Here is a 27,315-nt window from a genome sequence, read left to right as displayed (position 1 = left end):
ACTCCATTTTTAGCCCAAAGCTCTGACTGTGCACAAAAGAATGCACATGTAAAAGTGGGTGTGCAGTTTTGTATGCGTAAATTTGATCTAGGGCAGAGGTGGCCAACCTGTGGCTCCGGAGTAGGGTGACCAGACAGTAAGTGTGAAAAATCAGGACGGTGGTGGGGGTAATAGGTGCCTATTTAACAGTGGTCGACAACGTTCGGCACGCGGCTCGCCAGGGTAAGCACCCTGGCGGGCCGGGCCAGTTTTATTTACCTGCTGACGCGACAGGTTCGGCCGATCGCGGCCCCCACTGGCCACGGTTCGCCGTCCCGGGCCAATGGGGGTGGCAAGAAGCGGTGCGGATGAGCGATGTGCTGGCCGAGGCTTCTCGCCGCCCCCATTGGCCCGGGACGGCGAACCGCGGCCAGTGGGGGCCGCGATCGGCCGAACCTGTCGCGTCAGCAGGTAAATAAAACTGGCCCGGCCCGCCAGGGTGCTTACCCTGGCGAGCCGCGTGCCGACCCCTGCTATATAAGAAAAAGCCCCAAAAATCAGGACTGTCCCTATAAAAACAGGACATCTGGTCACCCTACTCCGGAGCCACATGCGGCTCTTCAGAAGTTAATATGCAGCTCCTTGTATAGGCACCGACTCCGGAGCTGGAGCTACATGCGCCAACTTTCCAATGTGCTGGGGGGCGCTCACTGCTCAACTCCCGGCTCTGCCACAGGGCCTGTCCCCACTGCACCCCTTCTCACCCCCTCTTGAGCGTGCCTTGCCCTCATTCCTTCACCCTTCGCCTCCTGCACGCCACAAAACTGCTGATCGGGAGGTGCGGGGACGGAGGGGGAGGTGCTGATCAGCGGGGCTGCTGCTGGGTGGGAGGCACTGGCAGCAGGGGTGGGAGCCGATGGGGGGGCTGCTGACTTATTACTGTGGCTCTCTGGCAATGTACATTGGTAAATTCTGGCTCCCTCTCAGGCTCAGGTTGGCCACCCTGATCTAGGGAATTATGTATGACTATAAGGAGGTATTATTTTACAGAGCATGGTGAAAAAAGTGCAATGAACATCCAAATGTGCTGGTAGAATCAAACAATGTTATACTTAAGCTGAAACAAGATGACTAGGTTAAAGTGGTAGTGGAAGTATATGATCCTCTTCATGAAAATCAAGTTCATCACTGATCATATTTTTTCCTTGTAGACTGGATTTGGAGGTTCTTATGGGTGAGCGGGTTTTTTTTGCCTTCATCTAACAGTGTTTTGTTTTATCTTTAAAATGTTTCCAGAATTATGTAAACTAGAAGTGACAGTGTTATCAAGGAGGACTTCTAGCTGATTCTGGTTTACTACTGTATAATGAATTGAAGAGATGATCTTGTGGTTAAGGTGCTGGACTAGGGTTCATGCCAGAATTCCTGACTGTACCACAGATATCTCCTCACTTAATGTCTCTATCTCAGCTCCCCATCCCTGGAGATACCTGCCTACCACAGTGAAGCACTAGTGGACCATACAAGTAATTATTCACTGTGAATTTCAGCCAGGACACTAGAGATATTTTGTTTTGATCCCTGTGGAAAGTACCACGGGATCTTTGCTGATCAGTGGTTTGAGCATTGGTCTGCTAAACCCAGGGTTGTGAGTTCAATCCTTGAGGGGGGCCATTTAGGGATCTGGGGCAAAATCAGTACTTGGTCCTGCTAGTGAAGGCAGGGGGCTGGACTCAATGACCTTTCAAGGTCCCTTCTAGTTCTAGGAGATAGGATATCTCCATTACATTAGTTCTACATCTCACCTCAGACGCTGTACCTCACAGTTGCCCTGTGCAGGGGCGGAAGCTGCCTACCGAACAAGCCGACCCCGCTACCTGCAGCACCCTGAGTTTTCCTGGGCGGCTCCCACCTCCCTCCAGCTCATGAGCGGAGACCACAGCCGAGGTGATGCCTTAGGGGTAGGTACAAAGCGGTCCCTTTGCAGGCAGCGCCTGCAATCACTGCACCGGCGGTGATTACCGGGGGCGGCTGCGTGCGCCAAGCGAGGCCTACAGCCAGCTCGGCCTTTGCGGCTGTTGAGCAGCTAGTTCCCCCCTCCCCCGAGCTGCAGCAGGCGCCATGCTGGCCAAGCGCCTCCTCGGGCAGCTCCTCCGCAGACACAGTAAGGGGAGGGGAGCGAGGGGCTGCGGCGATATTAACCCTGGCGCCGCAGCACAATCCGGAGAGGGGCAGTACGGCCCGGGGTGCGGAAGCGAGTTGCAGCCTGGTTTTGCAGGACCAAGGCGGGGGTTGCAGGGCTCCGATGCTGCCGGGCCGGGGGAGTTGCAGGTTCCAGTGCGGCAGGCTCGGAGGGGCGGGCTAGAGGTTTTGCACGGCGGTGGGGAGACGATGGCAGGGCTGCGTTGCAGGACTCACGTTTTGCAGGGCCGGGCGGTGGTTATGGGGGCGGCGGCAGGGTGGTGGGAAGATGGCAGGGCTCCGGTGCTGCAGGCCCGGGTGGTGGTTTGGGGGAGGGGGAAGGAGATGGCACATTGCACAGCTCCGGGGTTGTACGGGGGCGAGAGAAGAGCAGGGCTCCGGGGCTGCAGGACGCGCGGCTGGCGGGGTGTCCCTGTGCAGCTTCCGGCCTGGTCACAGCCCATAAGAGAGGCAACGTGGTCCCTGACTGGGAGCCCAGCAGCAATCCCGAGAGCCGGGCGACGAGCCCGGCCCCCGAGGGCTCCTCTCCTGGGTAGGGGTGGGGCCGGGAGAGCCCATTCTGTGCTGGGGGGACCTGACTCCGCCTCATGGGCCGGGCCGGGGCGTGGTAACGGTTCGGATGGCGCAGGCGGGAAACGCCAGCGCTTCCCCTTCGCTCAACTCTGTCTCCATCACCCGCTCTCCCCATGCCGTGCTCCGGAGCAGACCCCGCCGTGTCCCCCAGCAAGAGGCTCAAGGCCTCGGAGCCTGACCTGCGGCTCCGCTTCGCCAAGCTCTCCGAGAACGCGTCCGCCCCGTCCCGGGGCTCGGCTCGCGCCGCTGGCTACGACCTATACAGGTGAGGGGCGGCCCGCTCCGTGCGCTGCCCGAGAGCCCGCCGCCCTTGCTGCCCAGGGGATCAGCCCCCGTAGGCCCCCCGGCTAGGGCTTAACAGCCCCGCGGGCGCGCCCGGTGAGCGGAGCAGTCTCTCCTGGGTGGAGAGTGAGTGGCTGCCATGCGCCCTGCGGAGCTCGCCCCCATCTCCCGCTTCCCCTGTCGCGGGCCCGCAGAGCCCCTGCTCAGCGGCGCTGGGGTCTGCGGCCTCCCTCCGTTGTAGGGCTCGTTAGCCTAGGAGCGTGGCGCGAGACACCAGCCGGGTGAGCTAACCCAGCGCTATGCTCTGTGTAGACACGCTGGCTGCAGCGACAGGGAAACGAGCCCCTCACATCGCAATAAGTGTGTCTGTAGGGGTTTGCACGCGAGGGTGGCCCCACTCTCATCACTTCTCCAGCCCCTCCACGTTGGCCCCTCTCTTTTCCCCTTTCTACTCTCCTCCAGTGCACCCAGCGTGCAGCAGCCTGCATCTTCCTCTTTGGCTAGGTCATGCTGCATTCTGAATCCTTTCATTGGCTTCCTGCGGGCTTCCTCTTGCCCTAACCATTTGCTCACCTTACCATTGCTTTGTCTCCAACATGCTAGCTTTTGTACCTTCTTCCACACTGCTTGCTGCATTTGGAAAGGACTTCCTAATGCTTACAGAGCCTTCCTTTGCCTCCTCCAAGGCTTTGAACATCAATTCTTTCTCAAGACCCACATGTCCTAGCATGTACCAGCAGATGAGGTCACTGTAATTACTGTTACCAGCTTTTTGCTAGTCCTGCAACTGGATCAGCACAAACAATGTATTAGGCTCTGCCAAGTCCAAATATCTGCATCAAATTTTGCAGATTTGTAGGTGGCTCTTACACTAACATTGTGATAGTTCTTACCCCTCAAACCCAGTCTTTACCACGTGTAATTATGGGTGCCTCTATTTAGTCATTCTATTACAAAGGAGAAAGTACCCAAAACATTTTAAGTAATTGTTGACATGTTTGTTTGCTTGTTTTATTTAGTGCCTATGACTATGTGATTCCTGCTATGGAAAAGGCCATAGTGAAAACTGACATTCAGATCTCCCTCCCTTCTGGATGTTATGGAAGAGTAGGTAAGTTAGTAGACTGTAGAAAAGCTTCATTGAAACAAAAACAACATGCATCTGAAGACGTGGGGTTTTTTTACCCACGAAAGCTTATGCCCAAATAAATCAATTAGTCTTTAAGGTGCTACCGGACTCCTTGTTGTTTTTGTGGATACAGACTAACACGACTACCTCCTGATACTTCATTGAAACAGGTTCACTTGCCCTGAGGCTTAGTCTACATGCAGAAATTGTACCATTTAGCCAAGTCTGTTTCTATATTGATTTAGTTAAATGGGTGCCATTCCTTTGCAAGGATGCTCTTAAGCTAGTTTGAGTGGCTGCACAGGAGGGTTGTACCCATTAAAGTAAAATCTTTGGAGAAGTGAATGTGGTTAAATGGTGTAATTTCTCTTTATAGACTGCACCTTACTGGACTCCTTTTTAACTACAGCCCATTGATTGTGACTTAATTTAAATTATCTTTAACCTGGTACTCCAATTAGGTAACATGGTGCTTACCTATTACCACATCTTTTGGTGAAAATATTTGAAGATTTGATGGATGACTCATAATAAACTATATAAATTCTTTGCTAATAAAAATGTATATAACTTGTTGGAAGTATTATAGAACCTACATATATGAAAATTTTTGGATTTTTCTACTGCATAGTGATGTGTAGTAGATGTAGGACAAAGCAGCTGATCTAGTTAAAATATTTTAAATCTCCTAAGGTTCCCCTCCCCCAATATTCTTATCAAAGTAGAATACAACTTAATTAGCACACCCTAATGCACGGGTCTCAAGGTCCTGGCCCGCAGGCCGTCTGTGGCCCGAGAACCTTCCCACTGCGGCCCGCGGAGGAGAGACGCATGCAGACATGCTACTGCAGGGGTGGGCAAACTTTCTGGCCTGAGGGCCACATGGGGGTTGCAAAATGGTATGGAGGGCCGGGTAGGGAAGTCTGTGCCTCCCCAAACAGCCTGGCCCCCACCCCCTATCCTCCCACTTCCCGCCCCCTGCCTGCCCTTGCCCGCCCTCAGAGCCCCCAACCCATCCAATCCCCCCCCCCCCCCCCCCCGCTCCTTGTCCTGGGACCACCCCCTGGAACCCCGCCCGCTATTCAACCCCCCATTCCCTGACTGCCCTGAACCCTATCCACAGCCCAGCCCACTGACAGGCCCCCCAGGACTCCTACGCCTATCCAACAACCCCATTCCCTGTCCCCTGATGCCCCCCCCCCCCGAACCTCCACTCCATCCAACTGCTCCCTGTCCCCTAACCACCCTCTGGACCCTGCCCCCTATCCAACCGCCCCGGCCCCTGAGTGCCCCGAACCCTATCCACACCCCGCCCACTGACAGGCCCCCAGGCACTCCCATGCCTATCCAATCCCCCATTCCCTGTCCCATGACTGCCCCCAACCTCCACCACATCCAACTGCTTCCTGTCCCCTAACCGCCCCCTGCCCCTAACTGCCCCCTATCCAACCTCTGCTCCCTGACTGCCCCCAGGACCTCCTGCCCTTATCCAACTCCCCGCCCCCTTACCATGCTGCTCAGAGCGGCAGGACTGGCTTATTGGAAAGCCTGGGAGGTGGGCAGGCACAAGCTGCGCAGCCCGGGAGGAGCGGCAGGTCAGAGCGCTGCCTGCATGGGAAGGGACAGCAGGGGAGGGGCTGCAGACTAGCCTCCCTGGCCAGGAGCTCAGGAGCTGGGCAGAACGATCCCGCAGGCCAGATATGGCCCGCAAGCCGTAGTTTGCCCACCTCTGCACTACCGGCAATGTCTACTGCAGGTGCTGCCCCTGCAGCTCCCATTGGCTGGGGGAGAGGGACAGAGATAACATCACTAGTTGCTGGGCAGAGGCAGCCATGGAGGCAGCATCATTAGTTGCTGGGCAGAGGCAGTCATGGAGGCAGCATCACTTTTTTCCACACTGAATATAAACAAGTCAAAATACCGAACACAACTATCTGATGCACACCTTGCTGCAATCCTGAAGGTTTCAACTGTTCAGTCACTGAGGCCAAACATCAATAAACTGACAGAACTGAAACGTTGCCAGGTGTCTGGCAAACACTAAACTCCCTGGCAGGCGAAGAATTGTATAAAGTTGTATGACAGTTTTACTATTTCTAAGAAATTTGAAATAAAAAATACAATATAAACATTTTCTTTTCTGAACACCATCTTCAGTGACATTATTGGCCTGCTAGGAGGTTTTGAGGACTGGCACTGGCCCTAAGGTAAATTGAGTTTGAGACCCCTGCCCTAGTGGAAATAACTCAGATTGCTGTTGGCTGGCTTATGAAAACTTAAATGGTATTTTAGTCAAGTTCCTATTGGAACATGGTCACTTTCAGAACTAAATGAAAAGCCCCCTGATTTAGATTCCCCACCAAGTTCTAGACATAGAAAACTCAAACTAATCAAGCCATTTCTTCCACAGGCTGGGAGGAAAAGGATGTATCTGTTTTTAAATACTTGAGGTGCTTTGATACTATGTTGTGGAGGGTTATAAGTACTTCAATAATGATTGTCTTATCACAAAAACAACTTCTACAATTGGCACTAGTTTCCTCTTCTTGGTAATCTCAAGAAAGGCCAAGGATAAAATGGCTGTAGTCTCAACTATATTCTTTAGTGGTGGTTCCTCCAAGTAAGAATTGAAGTACTTCCTTAGGCTTGTGCTACTATTTCTCATTCTTTGTAATTATTATGTGTACTTAGATTTACAAGTGGTAAAGGGGGAAGCCTGTCCTGGGTTCTAAATGTAGTGTATTCAAATATTCAATGAAATAATAAAGGACCAGCAACCATCCCAAATTAAGAAAATGACAGTGTTTCCATCACTGTTTACTACTAAAATTCTCCAAAAAAGGAGATTGTACATTTCTCTCATATTCAGCCAATTTAAAATCTTTTTGGAAATAGATAACGCTAGTAAGGTAACATTTAATCCCCATAGTAAAGTAGCTTGAAGTAAAGCCTTAGCAACAATTAACTTGCATTAGCAACTGTCATTTAAAATCTGTTAATAGGTTGCAGGCTACACCAGAATTACAGTTTTAAGTGAGCTAGGTGTATTATTGTTTTGTGTAAATAGAGTGCATTGCACTATACCTGAATTCCTTGTGATGATTACTATGGAACAGGTGTTTCAACGGTAATGTGAAGAAGGGCCAAGGAGTAATATAAATGGCCGTAGTCTGAACAACCTTTCTTTTAGTGCTGTTTCAAGGTGAAACAATGCATTTCAGCTACTCTAAATAATCATACACCCAATTCACTTAACCTGCAATCTTACTGTAGCCTGCAACTGTTGATATTGTCACTTATTGCAGCCATGTAATGACACTTGCTGTACATTTTGTAGGATTACATGTAGGTTTTGGAAGGAGCTAGGTCAGAGTTTTTGGTGGTGGGACTTACTGATTTTGAGCAACCTATCGTGCATAGAATACATACTAAAATTCATTTTCAGAAGGTTTCTTAAACTTTGAAAAATGTTTTTCATTTTCTAGCCCCACGTTCTGGATTAGCTGCAAAACACTTCATAGATGTTGGTGGTAAGATGTTTGTTTCTTTCACAGTCTGTAAATCTTTATTCTATGTCTCAGTGAAATGTAGATACTAAAACTATAAAGTGATAACTCAGCTTCATTAATAACATTACTTTTATGGGCTTCGTTAAAATAAATGGAAACTGTGATTTAAGATTTTCAATCATATACCAGTATCTAAGTTACCAAATTCTATTTTGAACGGAATCTTGTTTAATTAAGGTTTTCATTTTCTTACTAGTCTTTCAGATTGATTTGGACTGGTGAGAAGAAAGTTTAGGTCACATTTTTGGGCTCCAGTAAAGCCATAATTCTTTTCTAATCTGCATATTGATTTTTTTTCAGATACAGAAAATAGTAACCAAATAACATTCTCTCTGAAGTAATGCCTGATGTAGCCAGTGCTTAATGGGCCAAATGCCTGTCTAACAAACATTCATCAACCAAATGATGATGCTAATTGAACTAAGTACAACATATGTTCCTCTCTATCTCTCAAGTTTAGATAAAGCATTGGGACCAAATTCAACTCTGCCATGAACTCATTTACAGTAGGGTTGAATTTAGACCTTTTCATAACCTCTTGCAGTTCTGGGGTTTACTGTAAACTGTAGGCAAGTACTAGGGATTATCTTTTTCCTTGTTCTTGTATTTTTTTGTCTTGTTCAGTAAGACTCAAAGTTTCTAAGGATATACCCTTAGAAATTCTACACTACGAAATTAGGTCGAATGTATAGAAGCCGGTTTTATAGAAATCAGTTGTATACAGCCGATTGTGTGTGTCCCCACATAAAATGCTCTAAGTGCATGACCGCGTCCACAGTACTGAGGCTAGCGTCGACTTCCGGAGCATTGCACTATGGGTAGCTATCCCACAGTTCCCGCAGTCTCCGCCTCCCATTGGAATTCTGGGTTGAGATCCCAATGCCTGAATGATGCAAAACAATGTCGCAGGGGGTTCTGGGTATGTGTCATCAGGCACCTCCCCCTCCGTCAGAGCAACGGCAGACAATCGATTCGCGCCTTTTTACCTGGGTTACCTGTGCAGACAACATACCACGGCAAGCATGGAGCCCGCTCAGCTCAGCTCAGCGTCACCATATGTCCTCTGGGTGCCCGCAGACGTGGTACTGCATTGCTGCACAGCAGCAGCTAATTGCCTTTTGGCAGTAGACGGTGCAGTATGACTGGTAGCCTTCATCGGCGATCTGGGTGCTGGCAGACGTGGGGGTGCATTGCACACAACAGCAGCCCCTTGCCTTTTGATAGAAGATGGTATATTATGACTGGTATCCGTCGTCATCGTACTGCAGTGGCTGTCAATCATGGGCACCTGGGCAGTCTTGACGATGATGGCTATCATTCGTAGTATGCTATTTTCTGCCAAGCGCCCAGTATTTTCTGCCAAGCACCCAGAAGATGCCGAGGGCTATCAGTCATGCTGCATCGTTGTCTGCCAGCTTAAGATGTAAAAAATAGATTTGTTCTGTATTCATTTGCTTCCCCCTCCCTCCGTGAAATCAACGGCCTGCTAAACCCAGGGTTTTGAGTTTAATCTTTTGGGGGGGGGGCATTCTGTGAGACAGTTGTTTGTGCTTCTCCCTGATGCACAGCCACCTTTGTTGATTTTAATTCCCTGTACCTGTACGCCATGTCGTCACTCGCCCCTCCCTCCCTCTGTCCGTCAGATACTAGTTTCGCGCCTTTTTTCAGACCAGACGCCATAGCACTGGGATCATGGAGCCCGCTCATATCACCGCGGCAATTATGAGCACTATGAACACCACGCGTATTGTCCTGGAGTATATGCAGAGCCAGGACATGCCAAAGCAAAACCAGGACCAGCCGAGGAGGCGATTGCAGCGTGGCGACGAGCGTGATGACGAAATTGACATGGACATAGACCTCTCACAAAGTACAGGCCCCAGCAATGTGCAAATCATGGTGTTACTGGGGCAGGTTCATGCCATGGAATGCAGATTCTGGGCCCGGGAAACAAGCACAGACTGGTAGGACCGCATCGTGCTGCAGGTGTGGGACGATTCCCAGTGGCTGCGAAACGTTCGCATGCGTAAGGGCACTTTCATGGAACTTTGTGACTTGCTTTCCCCTGCCCTGAAGCGCCAGAATACCAGGATGAGAGCAGCCCTCACAGTTGAGAAGCGAGTGGCGATAGCCCTGTGGAAGCTTGCAACACCAGACAGCTACTGGTCAGTCGGGAATCAATTTGGAGTGGGCAAATCTACTGTGGGGGCTGCTGTGATCCAAGTTGCCAGGGCAATGAAAGACCTGGTGATATCAAGGGTAGTGACTCTGGGAAACGTGCAGGCAATAGTGGATGGTTTTGCTGAAATGGGATTCCCAAACTGTGGTGGGGCGATAGACGGAACCCATATCCCTATCTTGGCACTGGAGCACCAAGCCACCAACTACATAAACCGCAAGGGGTACTTTTCAATGCTGCTGCAAGCCCTGGTGGATCACAAGGGATGTTTCACCAACATCAACGTGGGATGGCCGGGAAAGGTACATGATGATCGCGTCTTCAGGAACTCTGGTCTGTTTCGAAAGCTGGAGGAAGGGACTTTCTTCCCGGACCAGAAAACAACCGTTGGGGATGTTGAAATGCCTATCGTTATCCTTGGGGACCCAGCCTACCCCTTAATGCCATGGCTCATGAAGCTGTACACAGGCAGCCTGGACAGTAGTCAGGACCTGTTCAACTACAGGCTGAGCAAGTGCCGAATGGTGGTGGAATGTGCATTTGGACGTTTAAAAGCGCGCTGGCGCAGCTTACTGACTTGCTCAGACCTCAGCGAAAAGAATATCCCCATTGTTATTGCTGCTTGCTGTGCGCTCCACACTATCTGTGAGAACAAGGATGAGACATTTATGGCGGGGTGGGAGGTTGAGGCACATCGCCTGGCCGGTGATTACGCGCAGCCAGACACCAGGGCGGTTAGAAGAGCACAGCAGGGCGTGGTGCGCATCAGAGAAGCTTTGAAAACGAGTTTTGTGACTGGCCAGGCTACGGTGTGAAACTTCTGTTTGTTTCTCCTTGATGAACCCTCCACCCCACTTGGTTCACTCTACTTCCCTGTAAACCAAAAATCCCACCCTACCCTCCCCCTTTGAGCACCGCTTGCAGAGGCAATAAAGTCATTGTTACTTCACATTCATGCATTCTTTATTAATTCAGCACACACCTAGGGGGATAATTGCCAAGGTAGCCCAGGATGAGTGGGGGAGGAGAGAAGGAAAAGGACACACTGTAGTTTAAAACTTTAACTCTTATTGAAGGCCAGCCTTCTGATGCTCGGGCAATCATCTGGGGTGGAGTGACTGGGTGGCCGGAGGCCCCCCCACCGTGTTCTTGGGCGTCTGGGTGAGGAGGCTATGGAACTTGGGGAGGAGGGCTGTTCGTTACACAGGGGCTGTAGCGGCAGTCTCTGCTCCTGCTGCCTTTCCTGCAGCTCAACCATACGCTGGAGCATATCAGTTTGATGCTCCAGCAGCCGGAGCATCGACTCTTGCCTTCTGTCTGCAAGCTGACACCACCTATCATCTTCAGCCCGCCACTTGCTCTGTTCAGCCCGCGATTCAGCCCGCCACCTCTCCTCTCGTTCATACCGTGCTTTTCTGTAGTCTGACATTGACTGCCTCCACGCATTCTGCTGTGCTCTTTCAGCGTGGGAGGACATCTGGAGCTCCGTGAACATGTCATCCCGAGTCTGCCATTTTCTCCTTCTAATCTTCACTAGCCTCTGTGAAGGAGAAACATTTGCAGCTGGTGGAGGAGAAGGGAGAGGTGGTTAAAAAAAGACACATTTTAGAGAACAATGGGTACACTCTTTCACGTTAAGTTTTGCTGTTCACATTACACAGCACATGTGCTTTCGTTACAAGGTCGCATTTTTCCTCTTATATTGAGGGCCTGCCAGTTTGGTGTGAGAGATCACTCACGCAGTGCCAGGCAACAGATTTCAGCTTACAGGCAGCCATGGTAAGCCACAGTCTTTTGGCTTTTTTCACCTTCTTAACATGTGGGAATGGTTTCAAACTGTAGCGCCCTCATTTCCCATACCAAGCACCCGTTGGGTTGGCCATTTAAAATGGGTTTGCAATGTAAAAGGAGGGGCTGCGGTTCCCGGGTTAACATGCAGCACAAACCCAACTAACCCCCCTCCCAACAACCAATTCTCTGGGATGATCACTTCATCCCTCCCACCCACCGCGTGGCTAACAGCGGGGAACATTTCTGTTCAGCAGAGCAGGAACGGGCACCTCTGAATGTCCCCTTAATAAAATCACCCCATTTCAACCAGGTGACCGTGAATGATATCACTCTCCTGAGGATAACAAAGAGCGATAAGGAATGGATGTTGTCTGCATGCCAGCAAACACCGGGGCCATACGCTGCCATGCTTTGTTATGCAATGATTCCAGACTACATGCTACTGGCCTGGCGTGGTAAAGTGTCCTACCATGGCAGACGGGATAAGGCAGCCCTCCCCAGAAACCTTTTGCAAAGGCTTTGGGAGTACATGAAGGAGAGCTTTCTGGAGATGTCCCTGGAGGATTTTTGCTCCATCCCCATACATGTTAACAGACTTTTCCAGTAGCTGTACTGGCCGCGATTGCCAGGGCAAATTAATCATTAATCATTAAACACGCTTGCTTTTAAACCATGTGTAATATTTACAAAGGTACACTCACCAGAGGTCCCCGGTGTGCCCTCAGGGTCTGGGAGCACTGCTTGGGTGAGTTCGGGGGTTACTGGCTCCAGGTCCAGGGTGATAAACATATCCTGGCTGTTGGGGAAACCGGTTTCTCCGCTTCCTTGCTGCTGTGAGCTATCCACATTATCTTCATCCTCCTCTTCCTCGTACACCGAACCCTCTTCCCTGTGTGTTTCTTCAGTGAAGGAGTCATAGCACACGGTTGGGGTAGTGGTGGCTGCAACCCCTAGAATGGCATGCAGCTCCGCGTAGAAGCGGCATGTTTGCGGCTGTGCCCCGGACCTACCGTTTGCCTCTCTGGCTTTGTGGTAGGCTTGCCTTAACTCCTTAATTTTCACGCGGCACTGCTGTGCGTCCCTGTTATGGCCTCTGTCCTTCATGGCCTTGGAGACCTTTTCTAATATTTTGCCATTTCTTTTACTGCTACGGAGTTCAGCTAGCACTGATTCATCTCCCCATATGGCGAGCAGATCCCGTAGCTCCCGTTCGGTCCATGCTGGAGCTCTTTTGCGATCCTGGGACTCCATCATGGTTACCTGTGTGATGAGCTCTGCGTGGTCACCTGTGCTCTCCACGCTGGGCAAACAGGAAATGAAATTCAAATGTTCGCGGGGCTTTTCTTGTCTACCTGGTCAGTGCATCTGAGTTGAGAGTGCTGTCCAGAGCGGTCACAATGAAGCACTGTGGGATAGCTCCCGGAGGCCAATAACGTCGAATTCCGTCCACACTACCCCAATTCCGACCCGCTAAGGCCAATTTTATCGCTAAACACCTTGTTGGAGGTGGAGTAAAGAAACCGGTTTAAAGGGCCCCTTAAGTCTAAAGAAAGGGCTTTGTCGTGTGAACGTGTCCAGGCTTAATTCGATTTAACGCTGCTAAAGTCGACCTAAACTCGTAGTGTAGACCAGGCCTAAAAGGGGTTGTTGTTTTGCACACTCAGCTAACTACTGACTACTTTTCCTGTTAGATCTGAATCCCCTATTGTTTCTGTTTTCTTGGATTAAAACTAATTGTTTCATTCTTCCCTACCTATTTATTTTTCTGCCCTGAACTTTAACACAAAGCTATAAACATCATCCCAGAATTTCAGACTTAATTGTGACTGTCCTTGCTTCTGTTAGTCATCCTTTTATTGCTGCTCTTTGTACTCCATGTCCTCTTTTTATGCCTTGGAAATAGTCTTAAACATGTTATTTAGCTGCTACTTAGTAATAATTATAAGAACCAAAATATTGGCTTCAAGAGTAACTCATTTCTACAGCCAGTTTCCTCCATTTGACCATTAATCTTTTTCCTTGCCCATTTTCACCCTTACAAAAAATTTAATATTTAAAGGTGCTTGGCATATAATTTTAAATGGGTATAAGAAATCATTATTTCTGAGTATTAACAGTATAAGCAAAGGAAAATTTTATATATATTTCCATATCTAGTTCTTCACAATCAGAAAATGGCTAATTAAGATGACTTAGCTTTGACGTAGTAAAAGATACTGTGGTTTTACATCTTATTAATCAAAACTTGGTGGGAAATAATGATAAGGAATCCCAGAGGCAAATTTGAAAGATAAGATTTCTGCTTTATTATTCTAGGAAAAAATGGTTTGGAAAAAGAATGGTAACTTAAATTTTAGACTCCACTCATTATTCAACCTTTGTATAAATCTAGTAAAATCAGAGTGGTTTTGAATAATAGTGAGGATATGTGATACTTTCCTCTGAATCTATATCAGTTGTAATTACAGATACTTGCCAGACAAGCTCCCTTATAGCAGTAGATAGGATACGTAAAATAAGTAGGTTATAGGGAAGCTCCAGCTGGTCCACCTTCCCATCAACCGCACTCTTCGTCACACTCAATACAAGTCGTTATATATGAAGATCCAGATCCTTGGTGTAGCTGAGCTGCAGCCAGCACAGGACCCATGAAGGTGCGGGGAAGATGGATCTAAGCCATTTGTTTCCCTCCCCTGCTCCTGGAGCCAAAGCTGAAACCACTCCCAGTATAACTTAGAACATCTTACGGGCCCTGTAAACCAGCTGAGGATCACTGGAACTTATTCAGGGCTGGCTCTACCCCAGATATATTCACTATGCCAGCCTAATGTCATAGGGGATTTTCCTTCTGGGGAATCCTATGTTGACCTCAGGACAGCTCTCTTCTCTTTGTGTGCATCTGATCGAACAAAAGGAACAGGGACAAGCTGTGACCGAAATATTTTCCTGGAGTATCTGGTATACATACTGTATTGTAGAATAAGATCTATGCATCTAAGGTTATAGTCTTGTTACATGATCACAATTCTTTTCTATCAGTGCATATACACAGGGGTAAGAGTGGGGGTAGAGTAACTTTGGTATTTTCTGAATTGAGTGCTTTAACTGTAATCTTATGTTTAACTTTTGTGTTCAGCATTCGAAAAAGGTGACAGTTCAACATCATAAGTGAAAATAATCATGACAGTTGATAGGGTTCCTCTTATGAAAAATAAGACAGATGTTTTCTTGGATCTCAGTGTCTTGCATAAGCACACTTGACATAGCAGAGAAATGTTTTATTTCAATACAAATGTATTGTCAGCGGTCCCAGGCTGTAAATAAGAGGCCCGGGGAAAAAACTGAGCATGCAGGATTCTGTTCAGAATCCACATCTGCTAGGCGTGGATGGTTTTCCAACAAGTGACATGCCAGAGTCTTGACAGAGTAAGGGCTTTTGCATGAAGTCAGTATTTCACTGTGCCAGTTCCAATGCATGATTTTTCCAGTAATGACTTAGCTGCTTTCCACCCAAAGTAGATCATGCAGAAAAGTGTCCTAGTGTTCAAGAGAGTGTATAACTGTTGTAACTTGATGTTTGTCTGTTACATTAACCTTAAGCAGAGCAAACGTCTGCCCTGCTACCTCCTGTTAATCCATACCAGTTACTTAAATTGAGTGCCTCTTATACAGAACAGAGGATGTTTTAGGTTCCTGCCCTAAGTACTTTACATTTTTTGATACAGACAATGTAGTTTGACCAGCAAATGGAGGTCAGTCTCAGTGGTGCACTTTTAAAAAAAACCAAAAAAACCCAAAAACCCCACTATTGGAATACTCTTTACATTCTTTCCTTAGCAACCCTTTTTCTATTTGGCAAACTCTTACCCTGCTGTGTTTCTAATGGAGCTTGAAATTAGCATAGCTTTGACAGCATTTTTGCCACTTCATTCTGCACAGCACTAGGTTAGCTGCAGCATATTCCAAAATCATTTTGCTTATCACATCTTAGATTTAGGTTCTAAGGGCAGATCCAGCCTATAGCATGTATGCTTTCAGGGCAGAAGTCATCTTTCTCTATTCCATCCTGAAAAAGAGAACTTTTCACACACATTGCATAGCCTGAGTTTGATTCTTGGCTCTATTAAAAAAAGATATCCTATCAGGCTACAGAATCATTATAACCGCTGTCTAGTTCATAATTTCACCCTAGGAGGTGGTGGTAAATCATGAAACTGGTTCTATCTAGTGTAATGATAATTTCAGTGGTTTATTCTTTTTACTACTAGGACTGGTTTTGACAGATTTCTGTGGCTGAACTCCCCCTTGTAACTTGGCTTTTATCAGATGTAGCCTTTAACTCACTGGGAGGATATTTTTCTCTTCCCCACCCGCAGAAGACAAGAGAGGAACTGAATAGCGAAGTTATCCTATTTAAAAAACAAAACAGGAAATTCCCCTTAAGTAGGAGTTTGAAGAGAGCTCTGACTACAGGGAGTAAAACCTCCAATCTCACAGGACATGGGGGATTGGTGTGATGGTGTCCTCAGATAGGGTGGATCTCCTTCCCGTTTCCTCAGTTAGTACATGGAATCATGCTGTCACTGGCTGAGTCCTCTGGTGCTGCCTGAAGGGACCCAGTGGCAGTTAATTCTGCTTCAAGCACTCTACTTCTGTGTAGAAATCACATAAGACTATACAGACTGTCATGGAGGGTGGTGGTTAGTTCAATGTTTCACCCTTATCGAACAATCCTGTAGAGAAGTTTCTGATTGTCAGAGAGGGGAGCAGATGATGCTCATAGGCAGCATTTCTGTGTAACCTGGGAATTCTGACTGTATAGGTGGATATGATAATCTGGGTCTTGATGTTAAAACTTAATGAATCAGTAAATGGGGTAGATTATGACAGAGAAATGGTGCATAACACCTTTTATGAAAGGCAGGTCTAGTCATCTTCAGGAAGGGTTTCTACTAGTTTACTAATACTACCTTCTGTGTAGGTAAATTTGCTGTGACTGAATTTGATGTTTTTGGAACATTACTTCAAGGCAGGATTTAGTCCTTAAAATATATGCATTCAAATCCTGTGGACTTCATCTGGAGTTGCACATGCACTTTGGAGTATAGAACTTGGGAACAAGATACCTGTTTTTAAGTTTGGGTACTAGGGAGCCAGGTGTTGGAGTATCTATTAAACAGACCTAAGCTGTGTTTGTTAAATGTTAACTCAGCAAGAAACAGTACTCGGAGGCTATTTTGTGTTACATGTGCTGTTTGTTTCGGGGAAGTGGTGAAATGGAGATGGCACATCAATGCCAAATCCCCATGGCAACATTTGAGGGGGTGATCAGAAAAAGCAGGAGCCTGTTCTTTAAGGAAAATATTTGGATGGCAACTTTACAGCAAACACTTTCAGCATGTCATAGTGACTAAGCTACAGTACTAGTCTGAGATGGGGTTACTGAAGCAGCATTATGAAGCTTTCCTACTTTCAAAGGCCCAGCCAGTAAAAGGTAAAGGAAAGACTTCAGGCCAGATCTTCCTCAACTAGTGTAAATCAGCCTCCAACATGCTAGCTTTTGTACCTTCTTCCACATTGCTTGCTGCATTTGGAAAGGACTTCCTAATCCATACAGAGCCTTCCTTTGCCTCCTCCAAGGCCTTGAACATCAATTCTTTCTCAAGACCCACATGTTCTAGCGTGTACCAGCAGATGAGTACTTACTGTTACCAGTCTTTTGCTAGTCCTGCAGTTGGATCAGCACAAACAATTTATTAGGCTCTGCCAAGTCCGAATATCTGCATCAAATTTTGCAGATTTGTAGGTGGTTCTTACACTAACATTGTGATAGTTCTTACCCCTCAAACTCTGTCTTTACCAATGTGTAATTATGGGTGCCTCTATTTAGTCATTCTATCTCCACTGCTCCTCAACAAAAATTGGAGTCTAGCACTAAATAAAACAACAATTTATAACAACTCTGAATTTAAAACTTAACCTACAGTAAAGTAACTGTAAAAAGTAAAATGATGACTCTGGCATTTCACTTTACAAACCGTTAAAGGGGGTTAACTCAATGGGGCTATGCCAGCTTACGTTAGCTGGGGACCTGCCCCTTAACTATTGTGACTTTGTTCCACCATCCCTGTTAAGATGCTACGGGGAGAGAGGTCTTGCTGATGGTCCCAGCCATCTTATTTAATGCGCTGGCACTAGTTTCCTCCCTACTCATTATTCCTGAGTTTAACTAGTTTATTTTTATGAGCACTAAGGCACATTGATGACCCTCTCAACTTTTCTTTGTAAAGCAAAAGGTGAATGTCACTAAATGTAACTTTATTTTTAGTTTACTGCAGATTCCTAAATAGCCAATTAATCTTATTTTCACTTTTTTCCCTACTTTGACTCAATTTTTGTTAGAGGCTGGTGGTATTTATTTTAGAATAAACTGATTCACAATTAAGACAGTTTTTTTAAAAAACCACAGTGGTTTTGTCTGTATAACCAGACTCTTAGAATAACATGAACTTCACTACAGAGTTAATTAGTCTCCAGTATGCACAATACAGAAGAGTGCCACTTTTTATTACTAGAATAGGCCTGAGGGTCATGTATGCACAGCTGTATGAATTGTCTGTTTTCCCAGAAAATAATACCAGTACTGACAGATTTAGAAAGTAAACTAGTAGTAACTACTCTGCTCTAGTGTTACCTAAACCAGCATTGCAAGCATAGCTTTGGCATTACATGGGAAGGGAATTTATTTAAGTGTATGGGAGTTAATGCTTTAATTAGAATGTTTGAAATTGCCAGGATTCTTCTCTTCTACGGATTTCCGACACAAACTTTAACCAAAGAGCAGCACTAAATTTAGATTTTTGTATGTATATATCTAAGCAGGCTGTCTAAATCTCCGTTGTACTTAAAACTTTAGAGGATGACTGAGCTTTTAAAAATACTAGGACTGTAGTAATCCATCAATAAGCAAAGTCGAACCACTAAAGAGTATTTTGTATATTACTTTTGAAAGTAAAACTAGCTCTGATTATGTTAAATTAGCAAGTTCCATTCTCAGTCTTTGTAATAAGTAGCAATATCTAGTTCACATGCTGGGACAGGAAAAAAATGTACTTCTAGCTGAACAGAAACACTTTTTGACAATACATGTCTTAATTAAATAGTTCAGATGCTTAGGTCAGATACTTGGTCAGATAAGGTACTTAGCTGTTGCCGCACCCATTGGCAGTTGATGGGATTTAGGCTCTTAAATCAGTTATGCACTGCTATACTGAGGGCAGCAACACCTAAATACCTTTAAATATCTGGGCCTTAATGATTTTTAGTAAGTATTTTGAAGCTTATTTGTGTGGACTATGTGCTTTCAACCCTCCTACCATATTGCTTCTATTCAGAAAGTGTTCCGCATTGGCGGATGCTCTATTTAAAGAAGAACTTCAGTAAGGCTAAGAATATAAGATAGCCAATCATATTTTTAACTTTATATGACAGCCAGACTACGTTTTCCATCAATAATGTCAATTTTAAATCCAGAAGAAATCTATTGTTCTAGACAACCAATTTGATGCAGTCCCTTTCTCAGCTAAATTTGTTTAATCTTATATATGGGATAGCCAAAACAAACCATCATATAACTTAACAGTGGTATTAAATGCTTGTTGAAATATGCAGGTTCAATTTTAGAAATAACACTCTAGAAAAATGCGTTGGGGTCTTTTTAGTTCATAATCATTGCAAATTAGACTTGCATTTGGATATTCTGGTATTTTAATATCTATTCTCTTTAAAGGATGGATGGATGGATGGATACATTTCAGCACATTAATAGATTCATAGATTCATAGACTTTAAGGTCAGAAGGGACCATTATGATCATCTGGTCTGACCCCCTGCACGCTGCAGGCCATAAAACCGTCCCCGCCCCTTCCCTGGACTCTGCTGCTGAAGTCCCCAATCCTGTTATTAGTGACCTCAATCGGCAGAGACCCTCCTGCTAGAGATCCCTGCCCCATGCTGCGGAGGAAGGCGAAAAACCTCCAGAGGCTCAGCCAATCTGCCCTGGAGGAAAATTCCTTCCCGACCCCAAATATGGCGATCAGTAAGACCCCGAGCATATAGGCAAGAGTCTCCATCCTGACCCCTTTTAGCCATTATGCTATTTACCTACCATTGCTTGGTTTTCCTTGACAACTATGTTTTACCATTAAACCATTCCCTCCATAAACTTATCTAACTTAATCTTAAAGCCAGACAAATCCCTCGCCCCCACCGTTTCCCTCGGAAGGCCGTTCCAATATTTCACCCCTCTAACTGTCAGAAACCTTCGTCTAATTTCAAGCCTGAACTTCCCCACGGCCAGTTTATATCCATTCGTTCTCGTATCCACGTTAGTACTAAGCTGGAATAATTCATCTCCCTCCCTTGTATTAATCCCTCTAATATATTTAAAGATAGCAATCATATCCCCCCTCAGCCTTCGCTTTGTCAGACTAAACAACCCAAGCTCCTCTAGTCTCCTTTCATACTACAGGTTTTCCATTCCTCTGATCATCCTAGTGGCCCTTCTCTGCACCCGTTCCAGTTTAAGTTCATCTTTTTTAAACATGGGAGACCAGAACTGCACACAGTACTCCAAATGAGGTCTCACCAGCGCCTTGTACAACGGAAGCAGGACCTCCTTATCCCTACTAGATATACCTCGCCTAATGCATCCCAAGACAGCATTGGCTTTTTTCACCGCCACGTCACACTGTCGACTCATAGTCATCCTGCGGTCTACAAGGACCCCTAGGTCCTTCTCCTCTTCCGTTACTTCTAACCAATGCGTCCCCATCTTGTAACTAAAATTGTTATTGGTCATCCCCAAATGCATCACCTTACACTTTTCACTATTAAATTTCATCCTATTTCTGACACTCCAATTCACAAGCTCATTCAAGTCTCCCTGCAGGATATCCCTATCCTCTTCCGAATTTACAACGCCTCCCACCTTCGTATCATCCGCAAACTTTACCAGCCTACTCCTGCAATCGGTTCCGAGGTCAGTTATAAATAGATTAAATAAAATGGGTCCCAAAACCGAACCTTGGGGAACTCCACTGGTAACCTCCCTCCAACCTGACAGTTCACCCTTCAATACGACCCGCTGCATTCTCCCCATTAACCAATTCCTTATCCACCTCTGGATTTTCATATCGATCCCCATGTTTTTCAGTTTAACCAATAATTCCTCATGGGGTACAGTATCAAACGCTTTACTGAAATCCAGGTATATTAGGTCCACCGCATTTCCCTTATCTAATAAATCCGTTACTTTCTCAAAGAAGGAGATCAGATTCGTTTGGCACGATCTGCCCTTCGTAAAACCATGTTGTAAATTATCGCAATTGCCACTACCCTCCAGGTCCTCAACTAGTTTCTCCTTCAAAATTTTCTCTAACACCTTGCACACTACAGATGTTAAACTAACAGGCCTGTAGTTACCTGGATCACTTTTTTTCCCTTTCTTGAAAATAGGAACCACATTAGCTATTCTCCAGTCTAACGGAACCACCCCCGAGTTTACAGATTCATTAAATATTATCGCTAACGGGCCTGCTATTTCCCGTGCCAATTCCTTCAATATTCTCGGATGAAGATCGTCCGGTCCTCCCGACTTAGCCCCATTAAGGCGTTCAAGTTTTGTTTCTACCTCGGATACGGTAATCCCCCATCCCGAACGCCCCTCTGTAATGGTGCTAGTATCCCTAATCCCTTCATTGGCCTCATTAAACACCGACGCAAAATATTCATTGAGATATTGTGCCATGCCTAGATTGTCTTTAATCTCCTCTCCGGCAATAGTCTTCAGCGGTCCCACTTCTTCTTTCTTTGCTTTCTTCCTGTTTATGTGGCTGTAAAACCTCTTACTATTGCTTTTAATTCCCCTCGCTAGGTCCAATTCTACACGGCCTTTGGCCTTTCTCACTCTATCTCTACATTCTCTGACTTCACTTTGGTACATTTCCTTACTGATCCCTCCCCTCTTCCACTCTTTGTACGCTTTCTGTTTTTTCCTAATCGCCCCTTTGAGTCGGTCGCTCATCCAGCTCGGTCTAAATCTCTTGCTTGGTAATCTTTTTCCCTTTTTGGGAATACAGGCCTCCGACAGCTCATGCATCTTTAACTTAAAGTAATCCCAGGCTTCTTCTGCCTTTAAATCCATTAATACGTTTGCCCAATCCACTTCCCTTACCAGTCCCCTTAATTTGTTAAAATTGGCCTTTTTAAAATTATAAACCCTAGTCTTTGACTTAATTCTGTTACTCCTTCCCTGTATTTTAAACCGAATTAGCTCATGATCACTGGAGCCCAAATTGTCCCCTACTACCACTTCCTCAACGAGGTCCTCACTACTTACCAGAATCAAATCTAAAATGGCCTCCCCCCTCGTCGGTTCAGCTACCACTTGATGGAGGAATTGATCAGCAAGCACATCTAGGAACATCTGAGCCCTATTATTGCTACTAGCGTTTGTTCCCCAATCTATATCCGGGAAGTTAAAGTCCCCCATAATTACACAGTTTCTATTAGTAATTACTTCTCTAAGCACATTAAATAGTTCCTTATCCATATCCTGGGTCGATCCTGGCGGTCTATAGCACACTCCAAGCACTATCCCCGGAGAGGCTCTAGAAGTCCTATTACCCATTGTGAGTATTGCCCAGACGGACTCTGTGTTGTCTAATCCATCCACTATTATTTCTTTACAGTTTATTTCACTATTGACATACAATGCCACCCCCCCACCTTTACCTCTGTTCCGGTCTTTCCTAAACAGCGCATACCCCTCCATACCTGTGTTCCAGTCGTGACTGTCATTCCACCACGTTTCTGTTATTCCTACGATATCTGGTTTCAGCTCTTGGACCAGGAGCTCCAATTCCTCCATTTTATTACCTAGGCTTCTGGCATTGGTGTATAGACACCCTAATGTATGTCGTTTAGCCCGTCTCCCATTAGTAGCACTATATGTTGCGGGCCTCCTAGTGTCCGTCCCTCCTGTCCTTCCTATGTCCAATCTCATCTCCCCAGCTATGTCTCCTCTCATTTTACTCACCTTCTCCATGCTGGAATCTGGCGTGGAGATTAACTGTGCATCTCCCAACCGTCTCCCCAAACTTGCTAGTTTAAAGCTCTTTTGATAAGATGAGCCAGCCTCCCTCCCAGAAGTCTATTTCCTTCCCTACTCAGGTGAAGCCCATCCCGCGAGAACAGGTGTCTGTCCCCGAAAGCCTCCCAGTGTCCATACATCCCAAAGCCCTCCTTATAGCACCACTCCCTTAGCCAACTATTTATTCTCACAATCCTATCAGCCCTTTGCTGCCCTTCCCTCGGAACGGGCAGAATCCCACTAAAGATAATCTGAGCCTCTATTTCCTTGAGCGTCTTCCCCAGCCTGGCATAATCTCCCTTGATCCTCTCTAACGAGAACCTAGCCGTATCATTCGTTCCTACATGAAGGATTATCAGGGGGTTCTTACCTGCTCCTTGTAGGATCCTTTTCAACCGCAGGTCCACATCGCGTATCCTTGCGCCCGGTAGACAGCACACCCTTCTATTCTCCGGGTCCGCCCTGGTCACAGGCCTATCCAATCTCCTCAGTAAAGAGTCTCCAATTACATACACCTGCCGTCGCCTGGCAACAGTGCGATCTAGTAATCTAGTCTCCGATCCCTCTAGTCCTGACCTGTGCCTATTCCTATCTTCCCTTATGCCTTCCTGAATCCTCACGGGGCCCAGAATTGGTGCTGTCTCCATCAACTCCTCCCCCCTCTCTCTTGGACTAGCAGCTCTTCTCTTCTTCCTCACCCTTCCACCTTCAGTCGCCACCTGCTGCCCCTCCACCTCGCTATCCAAACACTCGAACCTATTCCTGAGTTCTATTCCCCCCTCACTGGCCCTTCTTTTCCTTGGCCTGCTTCTCACAGTCACATGCTTCCACCTCCCATGTTCTCTCCCTTCCATTCCCCTCTCACCGTCCTCTACCTCTGCCTCTACCTCCACCATAGGGCATTCTCCTTCAGCCCCCCCTTGCCTTTCCTCCATCAGCTGCTCAAACCCCCGCCTAAACTCCACCAGGGTATCTACCTGCATCTGCAGCCCCTTAATCTTTTCCTCCAGTAACACTATCAGGCGACACTTCATACACACATACCTGTGTTCCAGCTCCCCTGCTAGGACCATATACATACCACAGCTTCCACATGCGGCCATCTGCATTCTGTCTGCTGCTGCTGCTTGGCTCATGGCTGCTGCAATCTCTGCCCACCGCACCTGTGGACTCAGAGCACACACCGCGCCCTCCTGCCTCCCCCCTTAACTCCCTCTCAAACTCCCCTGTTAGCCGCCCTGTTTGCTGCCTCCGGTGCCGCTGCTCGCAGCTGTGCCGCTGCCTGGCTGGGAGGCCGCTTTTATGGGCCCCCTAATCAGCCAAGCCCCGCCCCCTACTCAGGGCTCGGCGTCCTTCCCAGCCCCCAGCCCCTGCAGGCCCCTACAAACACACAGGAACACACAAGAACAACAAGGACAGACGCAAATACAGGTACCTTCTCCTCCAATGAGAACTCCCTCTCAAACTCCCCAGTTAGCCGCCCTGTTTGCTGCCTCCGGTGCCGCTGCTCGCAGCTGTGCCGCTGCCTGGCTGGGAGGCCGCTTTTATGGGCCCCCTAATCAGCCAAGCCCCGCCCCCTACTCAGGGCTCGGCGTCCTTCCCAGCCCCCAGCCCCTGCAGGCCCCTACAAACACACAGGAACACACAAGAACAACAAGGACAGACGCAAATACAGGTACCTTCTCCTCCAATGAGAACTCCCTCTCAAACTCCCCAGTTAGCCGCCCTGTTTGCTGCCTCCGGTGCCGCTGCTCGCAGCTGTGCCGCTGCCTGGCTGGGAGGCCGCTTTTATGGGCCCCCTAATCAGCCAAGCCCCGCCCCCTACTCAGGGCTCGGCGTCCTTCCCAGCCCCCAGCCCCTGCAGGCCCCTACAAACACACAGGAACACACAAGAACAACAAGGACAGACGCAAATACAGGTACCTTCTCCTCCAATGAGAACTCCCTCTCAAACTCCCCAGTTAGCCGCCCTGTTTGCTGCCTCCGGTGCCGCTGCTAATCTAACTTAGTATTTCCATGAATATTTTTCTTCCATTATATTAACATCTCTCCATCAATTGTAGATACAGTTCTGAATTACTCCCTTTATTACAGCTGGGGTCATTGATGAAGATTACAGAGGAAATGTTGGTGTTGTACTTTTTAATTTCGGCAAGGAAGATTTTGCAGGTAAGTGTTAGATTGGGGAAAAATCTGTATTTGAGGTTGCAGTCAGCCACCTAAACTTGATATTTGCATATTCCCTAAGGAAAAAATAATCCTTAACTGTTCACCCAAAGTTAAGAATATGCCTCCCTCCTCAACCAGTAAACGTAAGTCCTCATCCATGCCTTGCAACAGGCAACCATGAAGTCTTCTGCTCTCAGTATAACAGGTGCCATGGAAAGACTTGTAGCTCCAGGCCTGAGATAGTAGCTCTGCCCAGTGGCAATTTTTTTCATCGGGCAAATTTCCCTATGGTTCACCAGGAGAGGAGTCCCAGTCTGATGGACCCAACTGGGACAATAGTTAGGAATGATGAAGTCCTTCCCCTTTCCCTCCCCACAAACACAAAGATGTCCACCCCCTCCAATGCTTTACTATTCTACTTCCCCTGTGCTCCTAGATGTAATCAGAATATATTTTGATTCTGGGGACAGTTGTTATCGATCTAGAGAAATTCAAAGGAAGGTGAGGAAACCAAGGTTGCATTTCAAAAAGGGAGCACTTTATGCATAGTCTGCAAAAAGTTAATAAATATTTTTCTGGAAAACTTGTGTCTGACGTTATTAAACTAAATTTAGTGATTAGTGGGAAGTTGAGTGAGTTTTAGTCTTGCTTAAAGTGCAGGTTATGCTCAGAAATTTGAACTCATTGCTACAGATGCCTACATAATTTAAATTTCAAATTTAATGCTACTGCCATGTCGTCTTATGGTAGTCTTAAATATGGAGGTTAAAGTTGTATTGGGCTTGTTTTAAAAAATAACCTATTAACTTCTCTTAAGTTAAAAAAGGAGACAGAATTGCCCAGCTGATCTGTGAACGCATCTTCTATCCTGAGCTGGAGGAAGTTCAAGTAAGTTACTGGAATGAAACACTTGCATTAGTCTGAGTGTATGAAAGAGCTGTATTTAATCTCTCAAAATTCAGAGAACAATTGGGCTTTTCAAAAAGTTATTTACTTCCGTTGCTGCCTATAACAACATGTAAATTATCATTGTTTGAATTCAAAAGGAAAATGTCTGCAGTTTAACACTTAATTCTAAGTCTTTACAAGCCTATTAGGGAGGTCGGGGATGTGAAGAGTTGAAAATCAGTGATTCTTAAATATAAGAATTACAAACAAACTTTGGTGTTTACTAGAAATCTGGAATAATTTCAGTTTGTAGACATCTCTGCTTACAGTTCTATAATTTATGACAACCAATGCAGTTTGCCCATGTCAATGCAAGAGAAGGAATGGGCTGATAATCCCACCCTGAAACAACCACTTTAAAGAAATAAACTGAAGAGATTGATGCAATTTTCCTGGAGATGAGCAATTTACAATTTTAAACTATTGAAAACACGCAAGATATTGTAAAAATATATTTTAAAGTGTGTTCTGTTGACTCGAACTTAATTTTAGTTTAAAAAATTGAAGCTTATTTATGCTTGTGCAGTAAAGATCTCTATAAAAGAAAATGTACTGATTTTTCTGTGGGGAAGATGAAGAGTATGCAAGAAACAAATGAGTATATACTACAAGCATAAGTTTTTAAAAAGCTAACCTTATTAATCTCTTTCAGGTTCTGGATGACACTGAACGTGGTAAAGGTGGCTTCGGTTCCACTGGCCAGAATTGAAGAGAGGTGTTAGATGTAATAAATTCTTACTGTATTTGGATTTTATTGATTAAAGGTTCTTTTTGTAAACAGTCTTTCAAGAATTGTTTCAAAAGGGGAGTTGGGATTTTAGGATCTGTGAAAGTAAGGGACTCATAACTCAAGCATTATACAAGCGTCTACAAATCTCTGTCCTCTTGTCCACTTCAACCTGATAGCAAGTGATGTTGAACAGCATGCTGGCTTGCAGTACAGAGAAATCTGCACAAGAGATTTGACAAAGTATTTTTGTTAACTCCTAGGATCCTGAACCAGTGTTTCTTTTGAGATAGAAGTTTAATGGTACTAATTACATTGTCACCTTTGTGCAAGCTAGATTTTCTGACATCTTCAGATAAGTAGTCTTTTGCAAGAGAAAAGTGTGTGAAGCTATCTTGCAGCAGATTAAAGAAAAACATAACTCTCTTTTTTGGAAACTAACAATTTATCTTATGCCCAGATCCTGCCTGGTGTAAAAACTGCTTAATACAAAACTTGTCAATGAATCAGTACTTCTGCAGTCCTGTCAGTCTGTCTTTCTGGTAAAAATGTGACCTTCTCAAATTATAGTGAGACATTGAAAAGATGTTTCAACACTCAAGTCTTTCATGTAAA

General features: G+C 46.2%; 1 protein-coding gene and 1 long non-coding RNA gene across 6 annotated transcripts in view; one reads left to right on the top strand and one right to left on the bottom strand.

The window, feature by feature from the left end:
• LOC122172332 (uncharacterized) overlaps nucleotides 1-3,743 on the bottom strand; it is a 45,153-nt gene extending 41,410 nt beyond the window's left edge. The window contains exon 1 of one of the 2 annotated variants that reach the window (XR_006172535.2): nucleotides 3,610-3,743. This is a non-coding gene — a long non-coding RNA (uncharacterized LOC122172332). Of the gene's footprint in view, nucleotides 1-2,397; nucleotides 2,506-3,609 lie in introns of those variants that run through there. The other variant, XR_010590710.1, reaches the window with a different exon arrangement.
• DUT (deoxyuridine triphosphatase) lies at nucleotides 1,800-26,751 on the top strand. Of its 4 annotated transcripts, none has more exons than XM_005304022.4 (7): nucleotides 1,800-1,926; nucleotides 2,887-3,019; nucleotides 4,056-4,147; nucleotides 7,651-7,695; nucleotides 24,951-25,025; nucleotides 25,843-25,913; nucleotides 26,626-26,751. In XM_005304022.4, the coding sequence occupies exons 1-7, from the start codon at nucleotides 1,905-1,907 to the stop codon at nucleotides 26,680-26,682; spliced, it is 495 nt and encodes a 164-aa protein (XP_005304079.1). In that variant the 5' UTR covers nucleotides 1,800-1,904; the 3' UTR covers nucleotides 26,683-26,751. The 4 variants fall into 4 exon arrangements, with proteins under 4 accessions (XP_005304079.1, XP_005304078.1, XP_065414246.1 ...); XM_005304021.4 differs by lacking the exon at nucleotides 1,800-1,926 and adding an exon at nucleotides 1,986-2,143; XM_065558174.1 differs by lacking the exon at nucleotides 1,800-1,926 and adding an exon at nucleotides 2,491-2,713.
• The last annotated feature ends 564 nt before the right edge of the window (nucleotides 26,752-27,315 follow it).

Source organism: Chrysemys picta, chromosome 10 (assembly GCF_011386835.1).
Source record: "Chrysemys picta bellii isolate R12L10 chromosome 10, ASM1138683v2, whole genome shotgun sequence".
NCBI classification, from domain to species: Eukaryota; Metazoa; Chordata; order Testudines; family Emydidae; genus Chrysemys; species Chrysemys picta.
Note: the sequence above shows the minus strand (reverse complement) of the source record. Positions and strands in the feature narration are given on the sequence as shown.

Bases quoted from the DNA above. Each gene is read 5' to 3' on its own strand.
- DUT (XM_065558174.1), top strand. From the start codon at position 2,506: ATGGCACATTGCACAGCTCCGGGGTTGTACGGGGGCGAGAGAAGAGCA. The intron at 3,020-4,055 runs GTGAGGGGCGGC...TGTTTTATTTAG, and splicing joins GCTGGCTACGACCTATACAG to TGCCTATGACTATGTGATTC. The intron at 7,696-24,950 runs GTAAGATGTTTG...CCTTTATTACAG, and splicing joins ACACTTCATAGATGTTGGTG to CTGGGGTCATTGATGAAGAT.